At 46.1% G+C, this 21640-nt stretch overlaps 1 protein-coding gene across 24 annotated transcripts in view; it reads left to right on the forward strand.

Annotated features, from left to right (window-relative positions):
* CADPS (calcium dependent secretion activator) overlaps positions 1 to 21640 on the forward strand; it is a 2044505-nt gene that overhangs the window by 1325868 nt on the left and 696997 nt on the right. For all 24 annotated transcript variants that reach the window (XM_069643727.1, XM_069643719.1, XM_069643721.1 and 21 more), the window contains one exon: positions 9530 to 9671. In XM_069643727.1, the coding sequence (XP_069499828.1) occupies positions 9530 to 9671 (142 nt within the window). The remainder of the gene's footprint in view (positions 1 to 9529; positions 9672 to 21640) is intronic.

Here is a 21640-nt window from a genome sequence, read left to right on the forward strand (position 1 = left end):
CAGTTTGGAAAGACTGTTGTGTGTGGTGCCGACACCCCCAACATGACACCCATGGTTGCATGTGGAGAAACTCCTCTGGCTTTAAGTTGTCCCTGGGCCCAGCCTCTCCCCTTACTCCCACCCCCGAGCAGGCTGGGCTGCCAGTGCGCATACGGTTGACCTGTCCACCCCTCAAGTGTTTGTGGAAGGACGCTCTGATGGTTGAGGGCCGCAGACGGCCAAGAGGGTGTGAAGGTCAGCCCAAAGCAGATACACGGCTCCCCCTAGTTTCCACCCTCTAGCAGCTGCAGCTACCTGGTTGATCCTGCCAGTAGCAGACAGGTTGAAACAGTGAAATGACTCATTGAACAATCTTTTACTTGGACAACTGTGGTAATTCTAGAGCAAATACATGCCAACAAACACTGACCTCCGGGGATACATGCATATATCAGACTAAGACCAATTTGGGCTCACTGAGCCGCTTTGGGGACTCTAGATAAGTTTGAGCAGCTCAGACGTCCCCATGATAGCGATGATAGATTCGGATGTCTGCCCTATCAACCTTCAATGGTGCTTTCTGTGCCTACCATGGTGGCCATGGGTAACAGGCAATCAGTCTTCGATTCAGGAAGGGGAGCTTGAGAAGTGACTACCACATCCGAGGAAGGCAGCAGGTGCACAAATTACCCCCTGCCAACTCAGGCAGGTAGTGATGACAAATAACAATACAGGACTCTTCCGAGGCCCTCTAATTAGATGAGTACACTTTAATCTTTTAATGAGGAACCATTGGCGGGAAAGTCGGGTGCTAGAAGTTGCAGTAATTCCAGCTCCAATGGAGTATATTAAAGCTGCTGCAGTTAAAAAGCTTGTAGTTAGATCTTGGGATCGAGCTGGTGGCCCTAGCCCCTGCCTCTTGCTTCCCCCTTCATTCTCTTGACAGTGCCCTGGGGTTCCAAAGCATTTACTTAGAAAACATTACATTGCTCAAATCAGACCCATCGCCTGAATACTTCAGCTTCGAATTATGGTATAGTACTCTGTTTCTATTTTGTTTCTATTTTGTTGATTTTTGGAACAGTGGTCTTGATTAAGAGGGACATATGGGTGCATTCGCATTGTGCCGCTAGAGGTGAAATTCTAGAACCGTCGAAGTTTCAACCATAAACAATGCCGACTAGCGATCCAGCAGCGTTATTCCCATGGCCCACGAAGCAGCATCCGGGAAACCAAAGTCTTTGGGTTCCAGGGGGAGTATGCACAGCTAAAACTTAAATGGATTGGGTGAATGGCACCAACAGGAGTGGAGCATGTGTCTTAATTTGACTCAACACGGAAAACCTCACCCAGCCCGACACAGAAAGGATTGACAGACTGATAGCTCTTTTCTGATTCTGTGGTTGGTGGTTCATTGTGGTTCTTATTTTGTGGAGTGATTTGTCTGGCTAATTCCAGACACTCCTCCATGGTAATTAGTTATGTGGCCTGTAGCAGTCGCGGTTCAACCTCTTAGAGGGACAAGTGGTGTTCAGCCACATGAGATCAAGTAGTAACAGGTCTGTGATGACCTTAGATGTGCGGGCTATATGCACACTAAACTGAATGGATCAGAGTGTGCATACCCTTTGCCCAAAGGTGTGAGTAATTCACTGAACCCCGTTCATAATAGGGAGTGGGGATTGCAATTATTTCCCATGAACGAGGAATTCCCAGTAAGTGCGGGTCATAAGCTTGCATTAAGTCCCTGCCCTTTGTACTCACCACCCATCACTAATTCCTACTGGAATGTTTTAGTGAGGTCCTTGGATTGGCCCCACTGGGGTCGGCAATGTCCCTGGTGGAGCGCGAAGAACACGATAAAAACTGACAATCTAGAGTGAGTAAAAGTCATAACAAGGTTTCTGTAGGTGAACCTGTGGATGGATAATTAATGGTGTTGCAGCCTTGGGGAGAGCCGCGGGCCGAACCTCGGTTGTGTCCCAGGCATGCACCCACAGCCTGGAGCAACTATCATTCTACCATCTGGCCTGCGGACCAGTCCCGTGTCTGGGTCAGGTGGTTGAACCCTTCCATAGGAGGGTCCGTGACCTAGAAGATGGACAGGGACGTCTGGCGGGTTGGGTTAACCTGCCAGGACATCCCCAACCACGCACTGGCCCCATAGCCTTTCTGCAACCCAGCAGTGGGCAGGTGTTGGTGGGAGCACCGCAGTTTAGAAGTGAAGACCTGAGTGGAGGCAGCCAGTTACCACGGGCAAACTGGCTGTTCTTGAATGATACCTCCCCAGGCGGATTCGTGCCTGGCACAGCGTGCACTCTCTGAGCCGTGGTGCAGCCAGGCCTACTCGACAGTCAGACATCAAGGCTCCAGCCACCCACTACCATGGGTGAGCAATGGGCAACTCTCCGGTGCAGCGGTTGACCTTCCCACTTGTCCAGGTACCTATGCGGCCCTGCTGGGGTTTGAAGACTCTAGCTGTACCACCCAATCCAACCCCCTCACTGCCTCCAGCCCTCCTCTCTGTCCCCCTGAAAGGGGAGCTGGATGTCACTGATGGGGGATGAGAAGATTGTCTGGGTGGACAAGCAGGATACCTGTACATGGTGTGGAGACGTGTTGCCAGTGTGTCCTGGCCTCCCCATTTCACCCCTCATGGGGTTGGGAGGAACAGTCGCCCAGCATACCCCAGTGATGGTGGAGGCCTAAAAACCTGACGCACCTTCCCTCGGGGCAGCTGGCCACGCTGTGAGTGGCTGTCTGTGGTATCCCACGGCTGCCTGCATGGGACGGCCCTAGAGCACAGGCCTAGCAACCACATCTGTTGGGCAACTCTCCCCAGATGTTTTTCGGCACAGATTGGGACAGTGCAGACGTGACCGCACCAGAGGTACAGGGCTAGGACAACCCTCCAACAGCCCTGGGCCCGAGGCCAGCCACCTGAACTTTGGCTCCCCGACTATGACCTCAAATCGGTCACGGTGACCTGCTGAATGTAAGCATCTCACTAAGAAGTACAAAATAAACTAACCAGGATTCCCTCAGTAATGGTGAGTGAAGAGCCCAGCACCTAATCCCCATCCGGCAGCAGACAGGGTAAATGTAGTGTATCGAAGACTGACTCCACAGCATAGCTCAGGGGGGCCAAGTCCTTCCGATTGACGCCCATCACGTGGATGGTGGTAGGCTGGTAGTGGCCCCCGGCATGCTGAGATCAGGTTGTCACAGAGTCAGGTTGCTTGGGAATGCAGCCCAAAGTGGCTGGTAGACGCCATCTAATGCTAAATAAGGGTGCAAAACTGATAACCGACAAGTACCATAAGGGAAAGTTCAAAAGAACTTTGAAGAGAGAGTTCAAGAGAGCTTGAAACCATCAAGAGGTAAACAGGTGGGGTCTGTGCAGCCCGCCCAAAGGCTTCAACATGGTTGGTAGGTTGGTCAAGCAGAATGGCAGCTCCCCTGGGGGAAGGCCAGCTAGTCACTCCTGGCCCCCGCAGGGAACATTTCCTCTGTGGTGGTGCATCGGGACCAGGTCTGGATCAGCTGGGTACACCTGGGGCAGGCAGATGGCTATCAGCTCCAGCAGAGAGTGTTAGAACCCTCTGACTGCAATTTCACCATATCCATGGGTCTGAGGGACATTGACCACCTGCGTGCCCTTGTCTGTTAACTGTCCCGGCCGCCAGGGCAGCGATGGGGCCCCCTGCTCCCGGTGTGACTGTCGACTGGGGTGGACTGTCATCAGTGTGCCCCCAACCAAATTGCACCGCCGGCAGGGAGGCCCATGAAAGGCGCTAAGAGTCTGTGGTGATGTCGGTTACCCACCTGACCTGACCTGACTTGAAACATGAACCAATGAGTGTAACACATGCACGAGTCAGGGCGCCAAATAAAACCCTGTGGTGCAATGAAGGTAATGGTCAGTGCACTGGTAGAGATGGGATAGCGTTGCAACAGGCACACCACCAGCCTGCTTGTTGTGGATGTTTAGCATAAGCATGTGGGAAAGGACCTGAAAGATTGTGAACTATGTCTCAGCAGGTTAAAGACAAAGGGAACTCTGTTGAAGGTCTGTAGTGGTCCTGACATGCAATTTAGTCATCTGACCTGGGTACAGGGATGAAAGACTAATCAAACCCTCTAGTAGCTGTTCCCTCCAAAGTTTCCTTCAGGATAGCTGGTGCTTGGAAACCCCAGATTTATCTGTTAAAGTGAATGATTAGATGTCTTCATGCCAAAATGATCTCAACGTTTGGGTTACCGTACTAGACCCGGGGCGAGTGCCTGGGTGTAGCTGCCGCAGGTGCAGGTCTTGGTGGTAGTAGCACATATTAAAATGAGAACTTTGAAGGCCGAAGTGGAGGAGGGTACCACTTGAATAGAGATTGAACATAGGTCAGTCGTTTCTAAGAGATGGACGAATGCTGTTTGGAAGTGACGGGTGATGGCCTCCTTTGCATTCATCCCATCGAAAGTGACTCTGGTTCAGAGCACAGACTGGAGGAGACGGGTGCCCTCACAGGGTCCAGTGCTGTAACACAAATGTTGCCAGAGAAGGCGGCGGGAGCCCCGGGCCAGTTCTATTTTCTTTGTGAAGGGCAGGGCACCCTGGAATGGGTTTGTCCCAAAAACGGTGACCTAGCCTTGGAAAGTACTCAGGTTCTGGCTTTGTCTGGTGAGCTCTTGCTGGTCTAGGAAAATCAAGGGCAGGTAGTGTGAATCGTGCACCAGGCCGTACCCATATCTGCAGCAGGTCTCCAAGGTGAACAGCCTTGGGCATATTGGAACACTGTAAGTAAGGGAATTCAGCAAGGCAGATCCATAACTTATGGATAAGGATTATCTCTAAGGCATGCGTCGGTCAGGCTGGTGCGTGAAGCGGGGATGGCCATGTGCTGTGCTAGATGAGGCACCCCGTAGGGGCCTGCTGACTGCAGGTGAGAGCCAGGCCCTTCCTGTGGATCGCTCCAGCTTGGGTGGTCACCTCTCTCCAATCCCCTCCCTACATTCGGGGCCAGCCTTCTGCCTCTGCCAGTGCCTAGCAGCAGATTTTGAACTGGTGCAGACCTGAGGAATCCAATTGTTTAATTAAAACAAAGCTTTGTGAAGGCCCATGGTGGGAGTTGAAACAATGTGATTTCTGCCCAGTGCTTTGAATGTCAAAGTGGAGAAATTAATTGAAGCGCGTGTAAATGGCAGGAGTAACTATGACTGTCTTAGCCACTTCAAAAAAGTGGTACAAGTAGCCAAATTTCTTGTCATCTAATTAGTGACATGCATGAATGGATGAACAAGATTCCCACTGTCCCTACCTACTACATAGCAGAACCACAGCCAAGGGAACAGCCTTGGCAGAATCAGCAGGGAAGAAGGTCCTGTTGAGCTTGACTCTAGTCTGGCACTGTGAAGAGACATGAGAGGTGTCAGATGAGTAGAGACTGCCAGGCCACTGGTGAAATACCACTGCTCATCATTTTTTTCTCTTACCCATTGAGGAGGGGGTCAAGCCCAGTGGGGCTGTTGCTTCTGGCTCCAAGCCCCCCGCTACAGCCGGGTGTGACCCGCTCCAGGAACAGGGGCCGGTAGGTAGTTTGACTGAGGCAGTACACCTGTCAAATAATAGCTCGGGGAGGACTGAAACCTCCCACGGTTCCGAACGGGAAAAGCTTGCTGGATCTCGATTTTTAGTATAAATACAGATGTGAAATCACAATCCTTCTGACATTTTGGGTTTCAAGCAGGAGGTGTCAGAAAATGACCACAGGGAAAACTGTTGTGTGGCAGCCAAGCATTCATAGAGACGTCGCATTTTGATCCTTCAATGTCAGCTCTTCCTATCATTGTGGAGCAGAATTCACCAAGAGTGAGATTGGTCACTCACTAATAGGGAATGTGATCTGGGTTTAGACCGTTGTGTGTCAGGTTAGTTTTACTTTACTGATGATGTGTTGTTGCAATAGTAATCCTGCTCAGTACGAGAGGAACCGCTAGTTCAGAAATTTGGTGTGCTTGGCTAGGGATCCAATGGGGCAAAGCTACCATGGGTGGGATTCTGACTGAACACCTCTAAGTAAGAAACCCCCTAAACTATAACGATATCACAGCATTGTGGAACCTCAGTTGGCCTAGGATAGTGGTTTCTGGGCCGGTGTGTAGAGCTGCTCGACTCAGGACCCGAGTGTAGACAGAAGGGGGACACCTCTCTCACCTGTAGTGCACCACATGTTCATGGGTATTGGGGTGCAAAATCATTCATAGAAAACCTGCTTCTGGATCAGGTTCTTCCTCATTTTCCTCATTTAATGAGGATTTTGCATGTTCCTCCCGTATTTTCTAGTTTGCCCTTTCTCTTCCCACGCGTTGTACTATGTGTCACACAAAGCGCTCCATCAGATCGCAAAGTAGGAAGGGCCAGCGCAAAGTCTGATTTCTAAATCACGTTAATCTATTTTGTGCGGCTCAAAGTGCACTTTTGCAGCGCAAAATCACTTTGCATAGTGCAAAACGTTTTGTAAATGAGGACAAGTATCTCTAAGAACAAACTTTCATGATGGTTCTGTACATTATAGACCAGCATTGCCACAACAAAACATTGATATTTGAGCTGTGTCGAATAAATGTCACTATTGCATTCTAAGTACCCACTTGTATTCTGATTGTGCCCTATATGTCAACATGCCACTGCACAAAATGTGTGCAATCATTGCCATGTAAAAACATTTTTAGTGCTGCCTGTGTAATGTTTCCATACTGCCAATATCCTGCTCCTCTCCCAACAAACACACACACACACATGCTTGCTTTTTGCACACACACACGCAGACAGACACACACACACCCTACGTACATCACATTTGCAACAGGCACAAGCAGGCAAACGTTTATTACACTTACCTTTCTGAGTGTGATGGTATCCTCTTTCCTCGCGTCTGTGTCTTCTGCAGCAGCTGTTAGGCGCCTTCCTTTCTTGACATCCTCCGTTCGAGTTCATACTCCTCAGAGCCTGCTCTCATTGTGCCTCCTGCTCTCATGAGACTTCTATATTAGCACTTTGTACTCTGCCTTGTTGTTGAAGTCTCCCTTCTCCTTTGCTTATACAAAAATGCTGAACTCTTATGATTACCTGCTGGTAGGCCTTCCCTAATAGGAAGCAATGCGGCAGCTGTTAGGCAGCAACCAATCCACAAAACCAACTTCACCACCGAGTTTCAGCCCATTATATCTTCGTCAGAAATGTTCATTTTCACCCAGGGAAGGGCGTTGAGCCAATCAGGTGGCTGGAACAGCGGACAAGAATACATGGGGCCTCATTATGAGTCCGGCGGTAGCCGTGCCGGAAATTCCGTCAGGCTGCCGCTAGACCCGTAATACCATTCCGACTCTGTGATTGCTGGAATCACTGGGGCATTACAACACTGGTGAACCGGTAATTCAGGAGGCAAAATTCTGTAAATCCCCATTCCCATGGAATCCCATAGGACTCCATGGGGATGGTGACCATGGAAACACCGGTTCCATCTATGACAGAGCCAGTGTTTCCATGTCCGTCTGCAGGCGGGTGGTGTTACTTCCGCCAGGTCAGCCCTGGCGGGAGTGACACCTCCCGCCTGCAAGACTCGGAAACAGCCGGTCTGGAAACAATGGTGGGGGCGTATTTACCGCCACTGTTGTTTCTGGACCGGCTGACTTGTAATGAGGCTCATGGTCTCTGGCCGCTTTTTCAAGCTACCCGAGGCCCTACCTCGGAGGGCGCCATTTTTTTTTTTAATGTGGGCAGGCAAAAGGGAGCCACTCTCTGCTGCCACCCCACCTCCTCACCCCGCCAAAACAAATCATTTGGCTTTGTGCTCTGGTCTGGTGCTCCTCCCGTTCCCGACCACTACCATTTTTTCTTTTTTTGCCATGAGCGCAGCCAATCTCCAAAGGAAAATAAACGATTTGCATCCCAGGCAAAACTTGGGGTGCAACTAGCAATCACACCTCATCAATGGGGTGTATAGGCCGGTAACTCAGGCCTGCCTAGGCTGGGACTGGCGGCCCATTACCATCCATGTAGGCCCCCTGCTTTGATGTGATTGCTACAGAAATGCTTATTGTACTTCATATGATAAGTGTGTGTTCTTACTTGCTCAATAAAAGTGAGCTAGAGATTCTAGCAAGAGCCTGACAATATCTGCATCTGGGGCCTCTGCAGCCTTCTATCCTGCACTGAATCCAAATTGCCATTAAAAATACGGCCGCTGTATCTACAACTGACACCGATGGAATTGGCCTGCTTTTTTGAAGGCACAAAAAAAAATGTGTCCAGTCACTAGAGGTCAAGCCTCTGTGTGGGCATTAGAAGGCTGATTCCGTAGAGAGGCAAGTGGACTTCCCCCACTGTGCAGTTCCCACTTGGGCTTCTTGTTCAAGTGCAGGAAGCACTTCCAGAATATTAAGAATGTTTTTGACTTCTTAATACCATTTAATTGGGTGTACCCGAAGATGTGTCAGTAAAATTTCAGTTTGTCCTGTTCAATTCTACATTGCATTTTCAATAAAATGTTCCATAAGTAAACGCAACATAGAAGGGTGAATTAGCTCTAAATAAATCCAATCCAATTAATGATTGGGAATATTTGTGAATTGGGTACAGATGTGACTGAAACTCAACTCTTTATCAGCAGTGGGCAAGGAGTACATGGAAGTCCCAACCCCCAAACGAAGAGAGTGGTGGCCTCATAGCTTGTTTGCATATAATCCAAAGGTTCCTCTTACCTGTACCCTGCCTCAAATTCTCCATCTCTCAACATCTTTACACCTATGGAACAACCATCTTCCCTTTTCCAACTCCCTCACCTTTTTATGGAATGCTGGCTTTGACCATCTGGGGCTAGATGTCCAAAACATTTTTGGTGCACAAGTTAATTTTACTCAGATGTTTGAGTATGTGCAGTTGCATTGGTGCTCATCCAAAGGTCATTTGCACGTATATAAATACAATTACGCATACACACATTTTGTTTGCTCATCGCATGAAATTTCAGTAATCTGAGCCTGCTGAACACCTTCACATTGCCTGCAGCATAAAGTAAAGACAGTGTGGGATTCTGTATTTATTGTTGTAAAGTGTGTACATATTTACTAGGCATGTTGGGCCAAAGCACTGATTTCCTGAGACCTATCCTCCCTGACCTCCCTCCCTGACCAGGCATGTCTTAAGCAAACTGCTTCTAAAATGAATTGTTTAAGCATATACTAAGCCCTACCTAGACATTAATAGTGCTCGAAAAACAAAATGTAAATTAGATAACAATGCAGCCACGGAGCATTCTTTAAGAAGTTTACTCAATGTGTAAAGAATCATGTCAATTCTTCCAAAAGAAAAGTGATCATCACTGCTAGGGGTCTGTTATTTAAACATTCCAGCTGCTTGGCAAGACCATGAGAAATGCTAAGCCTGGCGTTTTCCTAGTGTTGTAATGAATTGTAAACCTTGTAGTTTTAAAAGAATGGTGTGCTATCATCGTGACTAATAATGCCTTTCTGTGTTCTTAATTATCTGTTTTAGATAATTTGTGCAACGGAAAATTCCACAAGCATCTTCAAGACCTGTTTGCGCCGCTTGTTGTTAGATATGTCGACCTCATGGAGTCCTCAATTGCACAATCAATTCACAGGGGCTTTGAGCGGGAGTCATGGGAGCCAGTAAAGTAAGAAACCCTCCTTTGATACAAACGGAGTTTGGTTGCAGATGGATGGAGACTCATGCATTGATGGAGTAGCATTTGCAGAGCTGAATTAAATGCCTTATGTTTGCCAGTTGCATGCCGTGGTGCCAGACAACTGTAAAATCCTATTTTATAAGAGCTGTATTTAGCAGTGCTCTTTTACAAATGGGGAACATGCAACAAACCTTTTCAAATGTGTGTGTTATAACTTAAAAGTTATTCCTGTGCATACATTTATGTAACAAAATGTGCATGAGATATACTACAAGAGCTGCGTAAATGGCAACTGTTGGGCGAATGTAATGGGTAGGTAAGCTCCCTTGCATAAAATGGCCAGGTGCTTTTTTAACATGGTTATCACTGTACCATTAAGCACCCGTTCCATGATCTGGAACAGGTGTTAAAGGCCGGCGGTCCTTTAATTTGGGACCTGGCATGTTAACACCCGTTCCATGGGCTGGAACGGTGCTAAACACCATTAGCATCCCGAGTTACTAAAGCCGGTTACCATTGTAGGAGTGCGTCTTGTTCAATGAATTAAATCCTTTTTGAAGATGGCCGCCATGGAAAGGGACGGCAGGGCTCTTCGGAACCCCCTTCTCTTCCCATGGTGGCCGGAGAAGCGGGGAAGCAGCTGCTGCGGCAGCCTGTGCATTCACAACAAACAGGTAAGTGGGGGAGGGGGTGGCAAAAGGGGAAAAAATCCAAAAAATAAGGGAACAGAGGGAGGGGGGAAGATGGCAGTGGGGGATCCGGCCGTCAGGCGGTATGGAAAGCGGGCTTGCACCGGCGGTTCAAGCCTGCGTTTTTAGCCACCTGATTGGCTGGCACCCCCCACCAGGGTGCTAATGAATATTATTGGATTGCTTTACAAAGCGAGTTTTAAAGTGGTTTCCCTATTGAACCATACTATGTAAATCAGGCCATGTATGTACTCTTAATTTCAGACATATTGAGGCGTTATTTACACATGGTGTTAAATTCTCATTAAAAATGTGAATCAGCCTCTATCATAGTTGTCCAACTTATTTGTTTATGTATTCTCATTTGAATATGTACATAACAGAACTATTCACTTCAGGAAGATCAATGGGAAAAATTGGAGGAAATCTGGTATGTGAAAATGAAGAGTAGATATAGTATTCCTGTGACATGGTCTCTAGTGCTCCATGTGATCTGTTCTTTATGGTTGTGGGTATATTTCTTAAGCTGTTTAAGAGGAGCCACCCATTAAAACTGTTGTGAAGGCCTGCTGGAAGGATTTATCGCCCAACAAACTCTTGAGTCTGGCAAGTTTATGTTGCTCTCTAAGATCTAGTGGGGCCATATGTTAGGAGCTAGTCTTCGTGTTCCATTGTTGCTGTTATTGGGTCTTTCCATTTATTTGGTTGTTGATGAGCTCAGTTTCCTTGGAAGCAGATCGTGTGAGTTGAGTTTTGTTGGCAGTTATGTTCCTTGCTACAGATTTTGTGCATTCATAAGTGTCTTGAGTTGAACCCTGGGTTCAATTGGGAGCCACTGCGAGCATTTTGATGACAAAAAAAATACGACTTCGAATATGGTCTCAATTCATCAGACCAAACATGAGCCTCACCATCCTTTTTGAAAAGAGTTGATTTTATTGGATTCATGAGGCTAAGTTCCAATCCAAGTTATTGTTCGTTCCTCTCCCCTCTCCTCCCCCTTTTTCCCTTATTGATTGTCAGTGCTCTTGAAGTATCAGAAATGTCGTCAGGCCCAGTATGATAGTTAATTACTCATTCTTAATGTCTGAAGGCCTTATAAGAATGTAATTGTATTTTCCCTTGCTCCCTTCCCTGCCTTGAAGCGCTTTGAAACACATGTGTATAGGCGCTATACAAATACACTATCATATCATATCCATTACAATAATCAAGTTTGTTCAGTACAGCTTCTTGAACCAGTACCACTTGTTTAATTATGTATTGGAAATATACATTCCACACATTATAGCAAGTTGCTTCATTGCACCTCTAAGGGATGATTTGTTTCAAGTAGGTAGATTTAGTGCGTTCGATTCATTCTGTAAAAGAGAGGTATGAGTTGAATATAATTCCTGGGTGTTTGGCTTTCTCTGCAGGTGTGCCCCCTTTGTACTTTTACATGCTACCATTGTTAGAGATCTGATACATGTGTTTGGTTCTGCTAATCAGAACAGTAAGACATTACTACAGTCGGGTCATCTCATGCAAGCCTACTTCAGCTTCATGGTACTTTGTGTGAGGATATCATCACATTCGGCAGTGCCACTAGTATTATGAGGTGATGGTGTATAACCTCCTCTCAAGCCTGCCCACCGAAACAAAACAAAAACATATTTTGTTGCCTGGTCAAACAACTTAGAATTTTCTGCATAGTGGCTTTCGATATCAATTGCTGATGTTGTCGTTTCATTACTAAGGGTTACCATAGTATTTTCTGTTTCATGTAGTTTTTATAACAGTGCTCTACAGAAGAATGTTAGTAGAATGTGCGTTTATTGGGAACTACTACCCTGTATTATGTCATAGTTCATTTTTCGTAAACATAGGCGTGCTTGACATGTACAAGAATTCACTATCAAATAAGTATTCCGCTGAGTCCCAGATAGATAAAAAAAAGGAGAAATGTAGATTTTGGAAGAAAATAAATTGTGTTATCATTTGAAGCCGAATACATTCTCCAGTAATATTAATTGTGCCTACAGAATAAATAGCAGGAGTGAAGTCAGACATGAATAGGAACAACCACTTAAAATGGCTATAGAAGTGGCTTATGTCAGTGATACTTTGACTCAACCCAGGGAGGTTTGACAATGGGTGAACGTGAGCTTGAAGACCATTTTAGATTATCACGGTTTCATTCTTCAGAAATATGTGTAATCATTGGGCTACAGGTTCCAATCTCTTGTCAGATAGCTGAGGGTTTCTTTTCCCGTCTGCAGTGAGGCCTTTTGAGACTGCAAAATCCAATCACCATAAAATGAGTTCATTGGTAATAAGCCTGCTGCTTCCAGGTCCAACTGCGGTCTTTCCCCTCTTCTATCTATCTCTCTACTTGTGGTGTTCACCGGGGGTCTAACCTTTCCCCCTGGCTCTTCAACTACTACCTGGCACCTCTTTCCCACCGCATCACTACTTTCATATCTAACTTTCAGAGTTATGCAGATGACACCCAGCTATCCTTCAGGCTCCCCTCAGCCACCGCTGCTTCTTCTCTCATACCAGACTGTATGGCTGCAATACAGGAATGGTGTGCCACCAATTATCTCAGCCTTAATGCCCGTAAAACTGAGATCCTCCTCATCGGGACACTTGCCCCCTCCGTACCTCTCTCTCTGGCTGCCTACCCTGCGCCCTCTTCCTGCTCCTTCTTGTGATGCTAAGAACCTTTGTGTCATCTTCGACTCCAACCTCTCCTTCTCTCCTCACATCTCCGATGTCTCTAAGAGGTCACACTTTCAGCTGCACCTCCTGAGCGGTAGTCAGTCTTTTCTCACTTTCCCCCAGAAGCTCACTGTCTCCAGAGCCCTGGTAGTCTTGAGGCTGGACTATTGCAACAGCCTCTTTCTAAATCTGCCTTTCTCTACTCTTCGACCTTTACAAGTTATCCAGAACAGAACTGCAAGACTTGTCCTTGGCCTCAAGCCCATGGATCGTATCTCTGCAGCTCTGAAATCTCTCACTGGCTCCCTGCGGTGGCAAGGATCAAGTTTAAGACCCTTTTCATCATTCACAAGGCTTTCTATTGCCTGGAACCATACTACCTCTAACTTTATCTTCCTAGACATCTTCCTCCTCGAGCTTTCCACTCGTTCACCTCCAACTCTCTGAGGGTCAGACTCTTCTCCAAGCAGAGAGTGGGGGGAAGATCTCTTTCCTCGGCAGGGACCTCCCTCTGGAAGAGCCTCTCTGCATCTCTCAAAATTGAGCAGAACCACCTCTGGTTCCGAGGCAACTCAAGACCTTCCTTCTCGCTTTGGCTTTCTCTCTTCCTCTCCCTTGCTGATGTCCCTGATTGCTCCTTGCACTGGTCACTTTGCCCCCCACTGAACTCGGGCACAGGCTCTGGCATTTCAAGTTGCCCTTGCACTGCCTCTGGGCTCCCCCAGCACTTAAGGGTCTGTGTCTGCAACCCTACAGTCCCTTCTCGAAGATTTTATTAAGTTACCTGCACTCCCCCTCTACACTTCTCTCCTCCCTGTTCCCTGCACTTGCGTGATCTGAATGACACATGGCCTAGCAAGATCGCTGTTTTGTCCTATCTGTTTCCCCCTCTAGTCGTGCCTAGAAACACTTACAGGTGCGTTATAAATGACTTATCATATCATATCATATTCAGAGAGTTTATTCAGTGAGCTCTGCCGACCCATGGGGGTGTGTTAAGGATTTCAATCAAGCAACACACCCTTTGGTCTCGGCCTAGTATGTAGCGCACAACTGGGAAGCTTTGCTCCTTATTTTATGCAGATTCAATTTGAGATGGTACACAACTCGTATCACACCCCCTTTTCAAATACCCCGGGTCACAATGGACCATGAACAAGGCTGGTTGGTGAAATGCCATATTTATTTTAAAATTCAATAGAAATCATACAATTTTTAATATGGGGCAGCAATCACCAATGGGGTGATAATCACAATGCAAATGGAATCAAGACACGTGGTTAACCTTTTAGTAGAACAGATACACAGCACACATGAATAGGGGCACTTTACTTTAACTAAAATCCAGTTTTGCCCTAAATGGCAACTTTATATAGTGGAAACATCTAAACAAATTACATAAACAGGTTACATATTTTATGCAGCACATAGCAGTCCAATCCTCCAGTTTTTGAGACATTGTTTTTCCCTTCTACCAGTTTTTTGCACTTTTCAATGTGAAATGTTCGGCCTAAAATTCCATAACTTTATACATATGTGTGGATCATCATCAGGGATATATGAAAATTTGCATTGGCATCATGGATACTTTCCTTGTAATCCCTGATTCTTTGCCATTTCTATTCCCAAGGGGTCAGTGAATTCTACCATGTCTTAAATGAAAGTCCATAACATCACTTTTAAACTGCAAACTTTTTACATTTTTACAAAGTCTTTTTGCAGAGATAAAAGTCTTTACATTTTTATTCATGAATAGTCTTTGGAAACAAATGACAGTCCTTTGTCTGTCACTGGATCATTTTTTTCTTTCTTCAGCTGCCACCAACTGTTATTTCCTCCAGAGCAAGGTGGGGGTTTTCAGCTTGATTGAAGGTTTATTGCTCCCTCCCCACTTATCACTTCCTTGTCCTGGAAATTCCATTGTCAGTGGGTTCAGCCTAGACTAGATTCTGTTCAACCTAGTTATTATCACGGAGGTGTTAGTATCTACTGAGATGCCCTTTTGTTTCTGTCATCCTGTCAGCAGAAACCTATTTTTTATTAATTAATTTTATCTATTTTGGCTCTGAATTGTAAGAAACTCTGCTAAATAGAACCATTTCCTTCATTGTATTTTCACATCACAATCCCCTTCACATTGCTAGATAAGTGCAGGGCCTTATCCAACATATCCTTTTAAAACAGATATTTTCCTTTATTTTGCAAAAATATATTTCCCATGTGGTGACTGAAAGTTGCATTTTTCTTTCAAATCCGGTTTTTCTATCTAAATTTCCACACTGTTCTGCAGCCATAGTTATTTTCTCTTGTAGGCAGGAGTTTGTTTGACGCACAGATGCACTGAAATTGATATAACCCAAATAGCTGGAGTTCCTTTGAACTACTGATCTTTGATACTTTGTGAAGAAAATGAACGCGTTTTCCCATGCGGGTAAAAGTGGAGTTTCTTGGGCCTTTTCTTTCAGTTTGGCTTAACAGAGCCTGTCATTCAGTGGTCATGCTTGGTTTTGCTGAAGCACAATGGGGATATGAATGTGCATGGCAGAGCCTTATTAATCATGTTTATGTTTATGTTTATGTTTATTGTGTTTATATAGCTCTTTATGCCAAAGCGCTTTACATTATATCAACAAGGATACAATAAAAACAGTAGAAGCAATTACAAAATATGAATCAAACCAGTAATGCAGTAAGTAGAACAATTTGCCAGTGAAAATAAACGAGGTAGGAAGGGGTAAAGAAGGGGATGGAAGTGGAAAACAGGAAGAAGAATAGGCTGAGGATAAGAGAGGAGGAGAGGGGACTTAGAGGAACAGAGCAGGGAGAGAGAGGTAAGAAGAGGAGGGTAAAAGGGAGGAGAGAGGAAGGTGGAAGGAGGGATAGGAGTGGCATGGTGGTTTAAGGAAGAACAGATGGAAATAGCATCAGAACAGCATCTTTTAAAGGTGAAAACGTTTCCTTTTTAATGGGACTTTGGTCTGGCAGAAAAACAGCGCTGCTTTTTCACTCTGTTTCTTATGTTTATGTAAGAACACACTGGCAAGCTCCCTTAGTGTGTCCCCTTGTTCCACCCTGCCCTCTATGTGCTTGGCAAGGTGGTGCAGGCATCTTTTTGTTGCTGCACAACGTAGTTTTGAGGCCATGGTGCTCACTGGAACCAGCGCAACCATTTCGCTGTTTCTGTTGAAGCGCAGCTTGGTTTTGGAGAAATTCTGTTCAGTGGGTCAATGTAGCCCACAGGTGCAGTCCAATATGGTGTTGTCTTCTGCATACAGGCGCTGCAACAGATGAGTGAGGCCCCACACGAGACCCTCCAGGGCTCGTTTATTGAAGAATCCGAGGCCCGGTGTGCCTCCAGGCACCAGCGCCCCACGTGGCCCCATCTCCCTGCTCCCATCCGCTTCCCCTATTCCTCCCCTCCCTGCTCCCGCCTCTTAGACTGCTCCGTCCTGTGATTGGCCATAGGCCGTGTGTACCAGGGCCTTAGAGGCCACAGGACCCGTGCAGACGCCATTCTTCCAGGCGCTGCTACAGTTGAATGAGGCCCCACACAAGACCATCCAGGGCTTGTTTATTGAAGAATCCGAGGCCCGGTGTGCCTCCTGGCCCCGGCGCCCCACGTGGCCCCATCTCCCTGCTCCTATCCGCTTCCCCTATTACTCCCCTCCCTCCTCCCGCCTCCCAGACCGCCCCCGTCCCATGATTGGCCATAGGCCGTGTGTGGTGTCCAGTCAATTCGTCAAAAAAAAACTGGTCGACTGCAATTTGATCGACGCAATTTGGTCGAAAACCAAATGGTCGAATTTTTTTTTTATTTATATATTTATTTTTCGGGTTTTCGTTTAGTAAAAAAAGGGGTTTTTAGAGAAAAAAAGGGGGTTGGGGGGGGAACCCCCCAAAAAAATAAAAAAAAAGGGTAAAAATAAAAAAAAAATTCGACCATTTGGTTTTCGACCAAATTGGTTCGACCATTTGTCTGGTCGACCAATTTTTTTCGACCAAATGTCTGGCAACCCCGTGTGTACCAGGGCCTTAGAGGCCACAGGACCCATGCAGACGCCATTCTTCCAGGTGCTGCAACAGGTGAGTGAGGCCCCACACGAGACCCTCCAGGGCTCGTTTATTGAAGAATCCGAGGCCCAGTGTGCCTCCTGGCACTGGCGCCCCACGTGGCCCATCTCCCTGCTCCCATCCGCTTCCCCTATTCCTCGCCTCCCTCCTCCCGCCTCCCAGACCACCCCCTCACCTGATTGGCTCATTCTACACTATTAAAGCCACCTCCCCAGGGCAGCCCTCTGCCCGGCTGCCCCCGCGGCTAAGGACCACGAAGCAAAGGGCGGCTCCTACATTCGCGGCTCCAAGATAGAGCAATCACTCTACTCCAGAAAACCCCTGCCACTCTATCTTACCTACCAATAACATTGAGTGCCATAATACTAGCATGTCCACGCTTAGATAGAATTGTGAACATTGGCCTGCGTCGCATCTAGATGGAATTGTGAATGTTGGTATGTCCACACTTAGATGAAATTGTGAATGTTAGCATGTCCACACTTAGATAGAATTGTGAACATTGGCCTGCGTCGCATCTAGATGGAATTGTGAATGTTAGCATGTCCACACTTAGATAAAATTGTGAATGTTAGCATGTCCACACTTAGATAGAATTGTGAACATTGGCCTGCGTCGCATCTAGATAAAATTGTGAATGTTAGCATGTCCACACTTAGATAGAATTGTGAACATTGGCCTGCGTCGCATCTAGATGGAATTGTGAATGTTAGCATGTCCACACTTAGATAAAATTGTGAATGTTAGCATGTCCACACTTAGATAGAATTGTGAACATTGGCCTGCGTCGCATCTAGATGGAATTGTGAATGTTAGCATGTCCACACTTAGATAAAATTGTGAATGTTAGCATGTCCACACTTAGATAAAATTGTGACTGTTAACATGTCCACACTTAGATAGAATTGTGAACATTGGCCTGCGTCGCATCTAGATGGAATTGTGAATGTTGGCATGTCCACTCTTGGATAGAATTGTGAATGTTGGCATGTCCACACTTGGATGGAATTGTGAACATTGGCCTGCGTCGCATCTGGATGGAATTGTGATTGTTAGCATATGCCACACTTAAATGGAGTCTCAGAAATGTGACTGTTAGCATACATGATTCTCAGCATGCACCACACTTACAGTTCTGAACCTAACTTGCATCGCATCTAGATAGAAATGTGACTGTTAGCATGTGCCACACTCGTATGGAATTCTGAACTTTGGCTTCTGTCACTTCTGGATGGAAGTGTGAGTGTCGGCATGTGCCGCACCTAGATGGAATCCCATAATTGCAATATTAGCACATGCCACACTTAGATGGAATTTCTCAAGCCTAGTCTGCGCCAGATCTAGACGGGAATGTGATTATTAGCATATATGATTCTCAGCATGCACCACACTTAGAATTCTTCATCTAGTTTGTGTCACATCTAGACAGAAATATGATTATTAGCATATGCCACACTCAGATGGAATTTCTCAAATTTATCCTGCGTTGCATCTAGACAGAAATGTGATTGTTAGTATATGCCACACTTAGATGGAATCTCAGAAATGTGACTGCTAGCATATATGATTCTCAGCATGCACCACACTTAGAATTCTTAACCTAGCTTGCATTGTATCTAGACAGAAATATGATTATTAGCATATGCCACACTTAGATGGAATTTCTCAAATTTAGCCTGCGTCGCATCTAGACAGAAATGTGATTGTTAGCATATGCCACACATAGATGGAATCTCAGAAATGTGATTATTAGCATATATGATTCTCAGCATGCACCACACTTAGAGTTCTGAACCTAACTTGCGTTGCATCTAAATAGAAGTGTGACTGTCAGCATGTGCCACACTTAGAATTATGAACCTAGTTCGCGGCAAATCTAGATAGAAAGGTGACTGTCAGCAGGTGCCGCACCTAGATGGAATCCCACAATTGCAAGGACAGCAATGCCAACTAGCCAACCAACTAACAATTCCATCCCTCTGCATACACCTCTCAAACTCTAACCAAACACATCCACAAACCTAAAACGCAGCAATCCGCACAAACTTCACAACAATGCAACAACAAAACAAACCACACATAGACTTGCACAACAGCACACGACGACTACGGACCACAAAACAACCCAAGCCCTGCCAACGGACCCACCGGGCTAAGGCTGTCAACAGCACTTCACTGCTCTCTTGCACTTTTCCTGCTTCCTCCCACTAACTCAACCTCCCCTCCTCTTTCAGAGCCGCCAGAGCACCAAGGGACCACTACGGTGGTGATAGTGCGCGGTACAAATGTCCTTTAACATTTACATTAACATACACCAGCCATTGGAGTTTATTGTCTCCTAATTTAGTGGTGGGGGAAATTGAATTTTCCAATCCATTGCCCAGGTCGGCCAGGTATACGTTAAATAAGGTAGGGGCTGTCAGGGGTTTTGACCCATCTTCGAGTTATTATGCTGCAACATTTGGGGCTATGGGCTCAGAAAATCCAAGATGGCCGAAAAAGCCCACACTGCGCCAGAATCCAGGAAAACCGTGCAGTTTTTGCGCACACCAAAATGGTCGCCTGACCTGCCACCCACCAGTGCGAGCGTGACGGAACAGAAGCGCCATGAGAGAAACGTGGTGCCAAGGAAAAACAGCAGTGCCTGTTAGCTCCAAAAGCGCTTTGAAATCGCCTTTGTTTCTCTGAATACAAGCCAAAATGCATATTTCAAAACTCTACTGCAGAATCTACCTTAATACACTGTTAGCAAGGATCATATGCTATCAAGTAAAATCCCCTTTTTGAAATGTATTAATTCAGGACAGCTCCCAAAAATGGGTGCAGTACCATTGCAAGCCACTGACCGGCACTGGCACTCTATAAATCCTGACAGGAGAGCTGTCTTGCAGAACTGTGTAGTGAACAGAAGGTGGTCTTATGTAATTAAAAGTTCAAAAGACTTGTTTTTCCTGAGAACTCTTAACACCTCAGACCCTCACACAACAGCCCAGGATATCACATGGCCCTGTTGATTGAGAGGGAGGAGTTTCCCCTGCAGCCTGCAGGACACAACACAATAGACCCTTTCAATTGAATAGAAATGCAGATTAGGGTGTAACTGTCAACAGCTGCCCTGCCAGGAAGGAGAGGCCTGTGATCTCTGACTCACCAAGTTCTGCGGGGCGGGCCAGACTGGAATGTGAATTCAATTAAGGGCAAATGTATGTTTGATTAAATTGCTTATAAAATCTTGCATTAAGCTTACAGAAGTATACAATTTGGAGGTCTTAATATGGAATATGCCCTCACGATTTGAGACCAAACTCCACTCTGTGCGGTGTTCTGGGACCGAACCCCGCTATTTATTAATATTGCAGACACAGGGTTTATGCTAGACACTTAGTAAATTACTGTAATCTGCCCAGAAGGGGGGTGTACCTCTGTGTAAATTTGGGTAAAAGTCCAATATTGGAAAACCAACCAAAAAGTGCAAAATTCTGTCATTTCTTAACCCAAGCTCTTAGAAATATCAGAGTTGGGCAAGAGTGTATCTTAAATTAATCTGTGGAATGTGTATGTAATTTCTACGACGTGTGTATCTGGGAAACTTGTTAGTTATGAAACATTGATTTTTCTAAGTAAATGCAAAGGGGAGGATCCTCTGACTCATAAAACATACCTCATCACGATGCCACTCCATTCCTTCCCCCAGTCAAGGGAGAGAGGAGGACTTGGCCAATGATAAGTTGTGAGGGGCAGGCTTAGTTATGCCCACGCACACACCCGTTTTGAAAACACATAAAAAGAGACTGCTTTGGACAGGCAAGAGACTCACTTACCACTTTCTTGCGAAGCATTTTGCCGGATGACTTCAAAATCCAGAACTCAACTCCAGATAGATCCATAACCAAGCCAGAACTTAAAGCAGGGTCCAATCCACAAGCTGAATCCTCCTCAGTGGGCCTCAGCATCCAGCAAACCTAACCAAACTATTCAACAGCCGGGCGAGCTGTTTGATTCTGGCTAGAACCTTGGGCCAGAATCATATCCAGACCCAGAAAGCAGAGCTGTATCCAGAACCGGTAGCATACCCAGAAAGCAGTGCTGTATCCAGAGAGACCAGAACCAGAGAGACCAGACCGCTGTGAAGTACCGCTAGCAGACCCAGACCAGACCGCTTTGAGCAGAACCAGTACCAGAAACCGCCCGGAGTCCAGTCCAAACCTGACCAGACCTTGACGGCCTATTTAAAATTTATAGTGTGAGTACTCAGCTAGAACTGTGCCAGAACCAATCTCTTAGTCTAAAATAATCTGATCCAAAACATTTGAACCTGTCCAGAACTGCATCATAGGAATTGTGTGTTCATTCTGTCTTTTCAAAGCTGTAAAAGTGTCATTCTGAAGTTTACTTTCATGTCGAGAAACTATCTCCACAAAATCGTCTGTATCTTTGGGACCGCGTGTGCTAGGAACGAGATTTAACTTTCATTTTAAAGCTAAGATCCTAAGC

Source organism: Ambystoma mexicanum, chromosome 2p (assembly GCF_040938575.1).
Source record: "Ambystoma mexicanum isolate Mex_15411 chromosome 2p, UKY_AmexF1_1, whole genome shotgun sequence".
Taxonomy (NCBI): Eukaryota; Metazoa; Chordata; class Amphibia; order Caudata; family Ambystomatidae; genus Ambystoma; species Ambystoma mexicanum.